The 10,865-nt window shown below is 40.0% G+C and overlaps 1 protein-coding gene across 2 annotated transcripts in view; it reads left to right on the top strand.

The window, feature by feature from the left end:
• The first annotated feature begins 1,927 nt into the window (after positions 1–1,927).
• The window catches only part of arhgap20 (Rho GTPase activating protein 20), a 44,393-nt gene continuing 35,455 nt past the window's right edge, over positions 1,928–10,865 (top strand). For both annotated transcript variants that reach the window (XM_076303762.1, XM_076303761.1), the window contains exons 1-2: positions 1,928–2,565; positions 7,994–8,079. In XM_076303762.1, coding sequence (XP_076159877.1) covers positions 2,467–2,565; positions 7,994–8,079 — 185 coding nt within the window. In that variant the 5' untranslated portion in view covers positions 1,928–2,466. The remainder of the gene's footprint in view (positions 2,566–7,993; positions 8,080–10,865) is intronic.

The raw sequence follows: 10,865 nt of genomic DNA, 5'->3' as shown, positions 1-10,865 counted from the left end.
TACCACCTTTAATGCTGACTTTTCATTATACACATGAATGCACATTTACAGAGAAAAAGTGTTGGGGTGGGTGATTGGCGTCATTTTGACAGGCCATATAGGTCAGGTAGCCTTTCTTGCACAATAAACACATCATCTCTGTCTCTGACCTTGAAGGCTATATTGTGACCTCATCATGAAGTGACTTCACTGACTGGCTTTTTCAAATTAGAGAGAATTCATCTGAACTTGGTTAACATTAAAAATGTTATGAATGTTTACAGTCTGATATACTTTTTGTATATACACTAACACAAGTTATTTTCCCTAAGTGGGTTGTACACTTTGCTTATTTTGCTATCATGACATTTTATAGAGACTTTCTACAAGTTTTACAAAAAAAGACATGTGGAACTTCATCACTGATTATCCTCTATACTGATCATAAAGGAGTACTGCCCCGTCCTTGCCCAAGGCACTGGACTGTATTCATTGCAAGAATCTTCCAACTCCCCGAATGAGTTTAGCTGTCTTAATTATTTGCGTATGGAAAGACATAGCCGACCACCCCCACCCCCATTTATATTCTGCGCCCAGTGCAGCGTCTGTGCTACTTCTGCCAAATTCAACACAATTCAAAGTATGGCCCAGTTTTCTCTAACTTTTCTGTCACCCACTTCTTACTTTTGAGTACAACGTAACTTTCAGCAGTGTTTTAGAAACTTTTAATTTTAGCTCATGAACTCATATGTTATATTATAGCTTACATAAAGTTACATAATGTTAATTCTTTATGATAACCATTAAAATGGGCTGAATTGAGTTTACAATAAACAGACATAGTTCATTGTCACATGACCTTAAAATGGGACCTCAAATCATAACCAACATGACTGTTCATACAAAATAATTCACATTCCTGATTTATTACCTTCAAATGACTTGAAAAATGACTGTGTCTATCCTGTGTGGCAGCTGTGGCAGTGAGCAGTTCAGGTTTGGGTTGGCTTGTCTTACATACCTTAGGTAGATTAGTTTGTTATTGTTTGCAAGATCATGTGATAACAAAAGTCTAGAGGCCTGTTTCTGCTTGTCTGTCGACATCATCATGCATCTGCATGCAACTGCATCATCAGGCTTCCCATTGCATGCAACCCCAATGACCCTCTCTCAGAGATTTAGGGTGCACAGTGTGTTCTAACACAAAGCTGTAAATGACTGTGAGAAGTTGTGAGATTTAAATTGCTTGTCTTCAGAGATCAGTCAAAAGTGGATGAGAAATGTGGGAGTTTCCCATGAATTCCATGAGACTAGGACTCAGATTAACTCTTAATGAATTCCTCAATCTGGATGGAAGTTATTTTTAGAAGACATGAATAAAGCCCATCATCAACATGTTTAGTGAGTGAGATGTAAATCAAGACCACTTAATATTTGTGATACTAATTGTATGTGTATCCAATGTTACTGGTTAATCATATAAAATGTATGGACAGGATACCTTGAAGAGTGCCCCCTGTTGTTTTCCACAAACACTTGCAACTAATACATTGCAACTGGTGTCGGCAAGCAAGCACCTTTTTGAGTTCAAACAATCAGTTTTGGGTGCAGGTTCAACTTTGGCATTAGTGCGATTGTTGACTGTTGGTGTTCAAATGATTCTATATTATTAGGCTATGAAAGAACACAGCGTTGCATTTTTTCAGTATATCTAAACGTACATGTGTTTTCACCAGGTAGAAAGCCTATGGGTAGGTTTCGCATGTGATCTTGTGGTATTATAAGTGTGGCACACCAGTCATGTGCACGACTGCACATAGCTGCATTGCAGGGGCGTAGTACAAGATCCTGGGCCCTATGCATAGACAGATGGGCCCCCATAATAAATATAATAAAATATATTATTACTACATATTATTAAATATATTATTACTAGGGCCCCTTTCTCCCCTTAATCAACACTGGTTTACCCCCACTCCGACGCCCCTGCTGCATTGTATAATTTTACAATTGCAAAATGTTTTATGGATGTATACTGAATATGTCAATCGTTAACAATGCTATATTGTCACATGAGATTGGACTGCTAATCTCACCCAGGACACATCTCAGTCAGTGCATCCATTTTCGTACCCCCTCAGCTCTCTCGGCCAAGCAGCATTCTTCGGAGGCCTACATGTCAGCTCTAGGACCCAGGGGCGCAGATTTCCCTCTATGATGAAGCAATGGGTAACACAGTGTTGCCGCTCAGAGCAAGCAGTGGGTTTAGCGACCTGAGACGCAACTGGAGAGGGATTATTGATAGCTGGTCGCATCTTATTTTAGTGGGTTGATTTAAGCATGGAGTGAAATCTAGGCGTACTTATAGAAAAAAATGAATTTTCTTAATTTCATGGGAATACTGCACACCTCAAAACAACTTCTGTTAGGCGTGTCAAACGCGCATTGAAGCTCCCCTGCCCGTGGATTATTCAACAAGCTGTCTGAATGGAAACCATGTCGCCACAGCAGCAAGAGAGTATCAATCCAACCCGATGCCCATCACTGACAGGGGAACCAAAAATGTGTCCCCAGTTAGAGAAAAAGGTAGGCGTGTTGAGTAGCCTAACATTATGCAACCTAACAGAAATTCCGTGCAAATTTTGGGAAAGCTGTTTCCACGTAAATAAATACAAAAGACACAGGGCAATATGACTTTCTTGCATTTTATTGGACATATAATGTACTTTTCACGGTCATGTATCCTACTGTTCACATTCATTTTACTTCTGACATTGGTAGTCTACATTGTCAAAATGTGAAATTTTGACATAGGGCTAGCCTACTATATTCAGTCCACAACATTTAGCGATATTTTATTATCTGTAGCCTAGGCTATGAGAATGGAAAGCAAATTTAGGATAGTCGGTAGCGCAGGTATTCATTGAGGGAATGCACTTTGAAACACCGTAGCCTACTGCTAGGGTAGCATAGCCTACTTGTATCTGTTCCTTAGTGAATCAACCACTGTGGGACCAGGTGCACGTATGACACAAGCATGCACGAAGTGATGTGATTCAGGCACCTCGGTTTTTAACTTCAGCTTCGGACACCGTGTCAGTAGGCTATATGCTCACATATTACACGCAACTAGGCATAAAAGAGCGGTTTAAGATTAAATAATAAAGCCCTGTAGGCTACTTTTATTGAACCATAGAATAGCCTACTGAGTGTTAAAGGCGCTTGATCTCAGGAGCTACAGTATACTGGCTGGAAAACGAATAATGGTAGCCTATTTCAGTTTTTTTTGTAAGCTACAGTGAGTCTCTGAGTTAGTTAGGCTATTGTAACCGTTTGCACTGAAAACCTCGAAGGCTCTATGTCGCCTTCATCCCGCAGATAGATTGCATTTTTCATAGGATCGACATTTCAATATTGGTGGCTGTAACGCCAGTCAGACTCATACAACGTAATATAATCGGTAAAAGGAAAAGTCTTGTCAACAGAGTTCCGCATGGCTCGTGGTCAGGGCCGCAGTCACTGGCGCCTTTGATTGCTAAGGTCTGTCTGAACTGTGCTGTATTTAACGTAATTCCATGTTTATGCAGAGGAAAGTTATTTTGAGCATTCATCCCCGCCTTGAATACCAGTGGTCGGATCATCCTGTTTGTAATAGTTTGTTTGATTGCTTGCTTTCCATTCACACTCCTTATTGATTTGACTGTGGTTAACACGTATAGGGCCAGTTAGAACAAAGTCTTATAGTTCTGTTCTGCTATCCCTGGTAGCCTGTAGGCTACTAATTGCAATGTTTGTCAAGTACAGTATCCACTGCCGCTGCACCCAGATAGCAAAATCAGATTGGCAGCGGACCGCTGGTGCTATGCCGCCTGTGGATTGCCACTATGGTCCACCGTTGGACCACCATCTCTTTAAATTTAACTTTTCAGGAATATTAAGAAAAGACATGAAATGTTATTAAAATGATGTATGGAGTATAACTGAACAAATGAAAAATATTTTAGACCAATAGTGGCAAAATATTGGGCCATTTATCTGCAACCCGCCAGAGAACCGCCAGATCTTCTCCCAGTGGGCCGACAGTGGTCCGCCAGCCTCTTGCTATCTGGGGCATCACGTCATGGTGCGCGGAACCGGCGCTCTAATGACCGAGCGCATAGCCTAGCTTACAGATGTACAAGAATTTTGGTTCAGTCCCTGCTCATTTTTGGGGCAATGTTATGTCATATCATAGCCTATATATTTTTTTACATAGCCATTACCTGGGAGGGACTTATTATGTCCACGTGCACAGATTTTTGTAGTTTATCTCTTGGATGGGACTCTGTCCGGTCTGGAAAAAAATGTTTGTTTCTATAAACTACTGTAAGGAACGCAAAACACTTCTTGACGATTTGGTAGACTGTCCCTCTCTTAGGATCTGATGGTTTTCTGGTGTGATGTATTGACAAGAATTTGAAGAGAAAAAATGAAAGAGAGAAATCTCATTGTTCGGCTTTTCTCCCCGCTGAGAGTAAAAAGTATATAATTGCAAAGATCAAAGTCAAAGATCAGAGTCAAAGAAACACACACACACACACAAGCAGTGCCACTGCCAGTTCATTGGACTTGCTCTGAGTTATCCCAAGTTAAATATCCTTTTGATGTGACGACGCCACTGTACGTTTGGCCAATTATGATACAGACTTTATTATTAGTTGTACTCTAAGCAGTAACCAGATCTCCCTTCAAGGTTTATGAGAGAGAGTTCTGTTCATTCACATGATCGACCTGGTAAGATAATGCTCCCCTTGTCTCATATCAGATGTAAACTTTAGCTGAATAAACTGGTTAAATTGGACCGCCCTGCATTTCATTTCAACTTTTCTGGTACATCAGAGCCTCATCACACACATCAGTGTACATTTGCAAAATCAAAGCTTTTAAGTGTTGATAGGTCTGCTGTTTAAAATCATAGAACTTTAGATGTTGAAGTACATGGTAAGCAAATGTAAGCAGATGCAGAAATGGTTATGGATTTAATGGGTTGGCATTCTTTAGAGAAATGCATTATCTGTGAGAATTTGTATCTCATTTATCATATGGATAAACACATACTGTACAGATTTCATGTATGATAAGCATTTGAAAATATCTAGTAAACATGTTAAAATCCAGCAAACATGTTTGCAACCAGAGCCAGGAAAAGGAGTCGTATGATTTAAGTACTGTACTATTGTCTATATGTTTGCCATAACTCAGTCACTCATCAGTTGCCAGTAAACAAAATACATTAATGATTAGTTAGGGAACCCTTTTGCAATGATGTAAGCACATAATGTAATCTGAAAACTGCTGCCCTGAGTAAAAAAACAATGGAAATCTCAAAGTGTCTCCAAACTTTTGACTGGTAGTGTACATAATATCTAATTATTATTATCATTAGTTTTCCTACTATCTGTGTGTGACCATTTAGGCTTAGCCTACCTTGTGCCAGCAATAGCGATACCTGCATCCTCCAACGAGATAATAAAGTAAAGATTCAGCTGGATATTTATACTGGGTTACCTAGTACTTTCACGTTTACAGTGTCTTTCTTCACTTCTTAAATCATTTTTAATGGGCATATCCCGTCATGTTATTGTTCAAAACACCAGCAAAAGAAGGCTAAACTGTTTCAACCATATTGTTTAAAATCAAAACAATAATAAATGCGGCAACCGAGTTCCAATGCATGCTGGGAACTAAGCAAATAGACCTAAAGCTAAATTACGTTGCAACCTCAACATGAAAGACGCTTCCAGATCAGCACAGCTCCGGTGCTTTATTGAATCCGTGGCCAAACTAGATGGAAAGCTTAAAGTATAATGCTAGCCTATCTTTGGGTCGAACTAACATAAGTTTATTGTTGCCAGGCAACCCCCACAATGATTCACTCTCTCTCTCTCTCTCTCTTTCTTTCTGTCTCTCTTTCTCTCTCACTTTCACAAACACACATGCACGTTAGGCAAAATCAGCTCCGTATGACACGATGACAGATCTACTCCACTGATGATACAAAATTCGACCTTAATTAATCCGTCAGGTAACGTTCTAAAGGTGATTTTATGGTTTGACAAAAATAAGCATTAAGACCTAAAGGCAACGTTCTGGAGACGTTCCTTAATAGTGTAACGTTTAATGCACACGACACCAACGTTGTTCAATGGCAGCTTTATTGGCTCACGAACGAGGGCAGGGACTCAGACACAGATTACAATACACACAGGGCAGGTCAAGGAAACACACATACTACACCAACAGGGGAGGTCCAGCCCCCCACACGAAAAGGAACACACATGAGGGATAACTAAAAAGGGAAACAGGTTACGATAAAAACACCAACTTTACACTTCTAACTTAGGGGAAATACGACATAAACCCCCCGATTGTTCACCCTCGTGTCCCAGCATGCCTTTCGCTAGAGAACGCTAACACAGTCTTTATGCGCCGACACTACAATAGATAAAAAAATGTATCTTTATTATTACCGTCAGGGAACATTCCCTAAAAGTGCCCTGACGGTTGTATAAAACAGCTGTAAGATGACGTTCCGGGAACGTTCGCTTAAGGTTACACAAAACCATACATAGAGCAGTGGTAATTGCTAATTTGGCATTATCAAACATAGAGGCATTCAATAAAGTGGTAGTGGTATGGGCGTTCATAGTGTGTGTGCGCGTCTGTGCAAAAGAAATTGAAACCACACAAGTTGTACAGATATTGTTGGTAGACTGAGCTTTTGTTTAATATAACAAGTCAACCACTCGTTTATAGTGGCATTGGCAATGCATAAGCCCGTTTATACAGTGTATAGAGATGCACCGTAAATATTAATAATAGGCAAAATTTGAGCATTAAATATTCGAATATAATTTGATTAGGCTATTAAAAATAATAATGAATGAAATTCGAATTGGGTTATGGAAGAAGATTGACAGCCCTATTGTAAGGTTACCAAAATTATATTTGCACACATTAAATGTAGCCTATAAAATCCCAATAACACACAATTGGATAATCAAAATTCTGTATAATCCAAATTAAAACATATTTTTGTTCCATTTAAATTCATGTAGCTATTTATTACCTCTGACTTCTGAACTTATAAGTTTGTAATTAATCAGTTTATTCTTTTTGTGTGTGTATGCGGGTAGGAGTTTGGGTAGGGGGCCCTGGCTTGTCTTAGACACAGGCAAGGGGGCCTTCAAGGAAAAAAGGTTGGGAAACACTGCCTTAGAGGACATCCTTGGAACGTGTTCTAAAGGTTTATTTTGTGTGACCTTCAGCGAACCTTTAGGGAACGTTCCCCGAACGTCGGGTGTTTGCTGGGAAGTTTCTGTGTCCTCAATTAAGCATAGAGCAAACACAAATAACATGCGCACACACACACACACACACACACATGCATGTTATGTAATGGACGCCTGTTAAAATTGAATTTCCTTAAATATGGTTGGCTGGCATGTGAAGGCTGTGTAATCGGCTGTGGGCTGACTAGTAAATTGATTGGGGAGGGGGTCCTCATTGTATCACATAAGGAACACATGCTTCTAAGGCAACCACTGCACAAAACTCCTGTGTACATTTTGTCTCCACTGCATTCTTCATGATACAACCGGCCCTCTGTGCAAATGTACTCACACCCGTCATTAGTCAAAGGTAAAGACACACCAAGGATTTGCCCATATTAAACAGCTTGTGATGCACACAGGCTTTAGATTGAATCACTTTGTGCACACAGTTTCCATGCTGTATACTGTACAGTCATACATTTTAAGTAAGAGTTGGATGTCTTTTAAGAAATATATATTTATACCTGTCAGCAGGGTCTATGCATTTGGGCCCAAATACAGTCTTTGCTCTCCTGTCCAAGCCACGCTTTGAACCCTTTTTTCAAGGTTCCCAAGTGGAACTTTGGAACATTCTGAAGGATTGCTGAAATGTTTTTCTTTGCTCACACACCACTCATTCTCTTTCTCTCTCTCTCTCTTAGAGGATGAAGTCTATGATGCATCGCAGGCAGTCCGCTCCATCGCTGGTAATCAGTAAAGCACTTACCCGATCCAGAACCCTGTCCAGGTAATGTTGTTGTCAAAGCAGTGGTAAGCTTAAAATGGATGGATTCATGTTATCTTGTTTTAGTTTTTTTTATCTATTTGATAGGAGCTATTTAGTTAGAAAACTTCTGCAACATAAATGTTTACTTTTTCTTTCAAACAATGATGCTGGATTCAGTTGATCCAAATGGACCAGTGTTGCCATATCCAGTATGATTTTCTCAAAAAGTAAAAGTGCTTTAGATGTAAGATGCATACTGTGAATGGAGTGTACAATAGAGCTGAAGATGTTTGCCCGAACCTGATGGGTTCGGTCGGGTTCAGGCTTCATTTCTATCATTTCACGCGGGCTCGGGCCGGGCTCAGGCTTGCGTTCCGGCTTGCGTGGAAGGCTAAATGAGCGGTCAGGTGATGCGTTTCGATTAGCTGCGAGAAAAATGCAAAAATGGATGCTGAGGAGGTGAAACGGAGGCTGGCCTCTAGCGATTCGCACCGGCAAAGAAAGCAAAGTCTGTGGTGTGGAAAAGTTTTGACCATGTGCATAATGAGAATAATGAGCCAGTGGGTTAGCCTATGTGAAATCCAAAGGATGCAACATTCTGCAGAACGACAGGGAATTCGTTGCTGATAAGGCATGTTGTTTAAAGCTTGTCCACATCTGCCAGTGCCCAGGATCAACCTACATCACATAGTTTGTTACAGTAACAAAACCCAACCCTGCAAAGGTGAAACAAATGGTTATGGAGGAGAAGTGTGTCCGCTTTCGCTCTAAAGACATTAGGTCTTTTAATATCGTAAATGGCGAGGGGTTTAAAGAGCTGGCGCAAGAACTAATGTCGGGGCTGTGTATGGGAGGATTCCCGCTGAGATGTTATGATGTTACAGAGGACTTAGGCTATTTTATTTCTTTGTTCCAACTTCCAAGTGGCCTAGCCTACGTTAGTCATGATGAATAAATGATGTTAAAAAATCGTGTGTGCGAACATTTGAATAATGTCGAGCTGTAAACGGGTTCGGGCTTTTAAAAAGCTGTCAGTCTCGGGCTTGGGCTGATTTCTGTCGGGCTCGGGCCTTGTCGCGCCTAACTTTTAAGGCCTAACTTTTACAGCTCTAGTGTACAACAGTTATAGCTTACCATCCCTGATGCTTTTGCAGCAATTCATGTGCGTCATACAAACTTACCTATTATTCTAATGTGTGCTAATAGGTGATCCAGCAGTAAACTCTTCTTGCTGTGAGAGAAACAATCAGCAATAAGATAGTGGGTGTGAGAGCAATCACTGTCATGTGTGGCCAGCAGGCTCTAGTTTGAGTCTCAGCTAGAGGTCAGAGGTCACCATGGTGAGACGTCTGCATTGTTCACCCCCTCTCCATACACACACATTATTGGCAAGAATGTTGGGCCACCAGAAAGCTCAATCAGCCAGAAAGCTCAATCATCCATCGTTCTTAGATTTGGTGTTTCTAGAAAGGGTAGTTCGATCACAAAAGTTTGTTGTACTGTAGGTTCCCTTATCCCTTATTCGGTGAGGGATATTAATACTGTGCTTCTTTATTTGAAACTATTATTTTTAACTTATGTCATGTTCCTAATGGTCTCTTGATGTAGAGTAACTATAAATATTTCAAAGTGAAAAGGAGAGATAAGATGCGAATTCTGGTCGCGTGCGCAGAGTACCAACGTGCTACCAATGAGCCACGAGATGGACAATGCAAAGATGCGATAACTTGAAATTTTTCCAGGCTGTACTTTTTCGAACACAGATATTTAACACAAATAATGACAAATATTGGTCGGCTTAAGTAGAAGTACATTTTTAAGTACTGATCCATAGACATGCATTAAAATACTAAGGCCTAATAATACACACAGGTCAGTCTGACTAATTAAAAACAAAATTATTTAAAAAAAAATTCATTTGATTTTTGATTTGACTGAAATATTTAAATTCCCATCCCTAGTTGACATAGTATTTATACTTGGATATTAAAGTGAGAGTTTTTAGTTTGGTACACAGTTCACAGCCTGAAACAGAGGAATGCTACTTCAGTTGGAAATTCAACTTCCATTTGAAGAAGGATTCATTGATTCGTTACTGAGCCCAACCAGTCTATCAGAAAATGTCAAACTTGCACCAGACTAGATTTTGGAGATGATCAGATGTGGCTGCCAGGCGCGCCTGCAGGTGTACGTCCGTACGCACTGTGCGTACCATCAGGCTACTCAACAATGAGTGTGCATTTCCTTTGTGTCAAGTCAAGTCAGTTTTATTTAGTATAGCGCATTTATATGTATTCACACCAAATTGGCCTACCATACCTTCACAACTATGCACAGTATCCCATTAGCTGCATGACACCAGGCTATTTACAATTTTCTATTATGTAAAGTTAATGAACACGTTATCAAAATTAACGTGCACGCATTTTGTTTGAGCAGGAGAGAGAATACGCACGCAGGCACGCAACTAGGCTACTTGTTGTTTTCTTTTACTCGGCTATCTATGTATTACGGAAGCATATTAGGGCCACATGAAGGTAAAATATTTTTGAAAATTCCGAGATAAAAGTCAAAGTTTTCGAGATAAAAGTCAACATTTTTTTGAAACAAAGTCAGAAATAATTTCTGAGATTAAAGTCAGAATTTCCGAGAAGAAAAGTCAAAATTTTCGAGAAACAAAGTCAGAAATAATTTCTGAGGTTAAAGTTTCCTAAAAGTACTAAAACAACCCTTAACGTTTGTTTTCAAAACTGTGCAACTCACCGAGTGGTTAGTGGTGTTCGTTGATGTTCCAAAACAAGTAGCGT

Source organism: Alosa pseudoharengus, unplaced genomic scaffold (assembly GCF_046254945.1).
Source record: "Alosa pseudoharengus isolate Yale_2024_CS ecotype anadromous, Long Island Sound unplaced genomic scaffold, YU_APseudo_1.1 YU_APseudo_1.1_scf_24, whole genome shotgun sequence".
Lineage (NCBI taxonomy): Eukaryota > Metazoa > Chordata > Actinopteri > Clupeiformes > Clupeidae > Alosa > Alosa pseudoharengus.
This window is presented reverse-complemented; position numbering and strand designations above follow the sequence as displayed.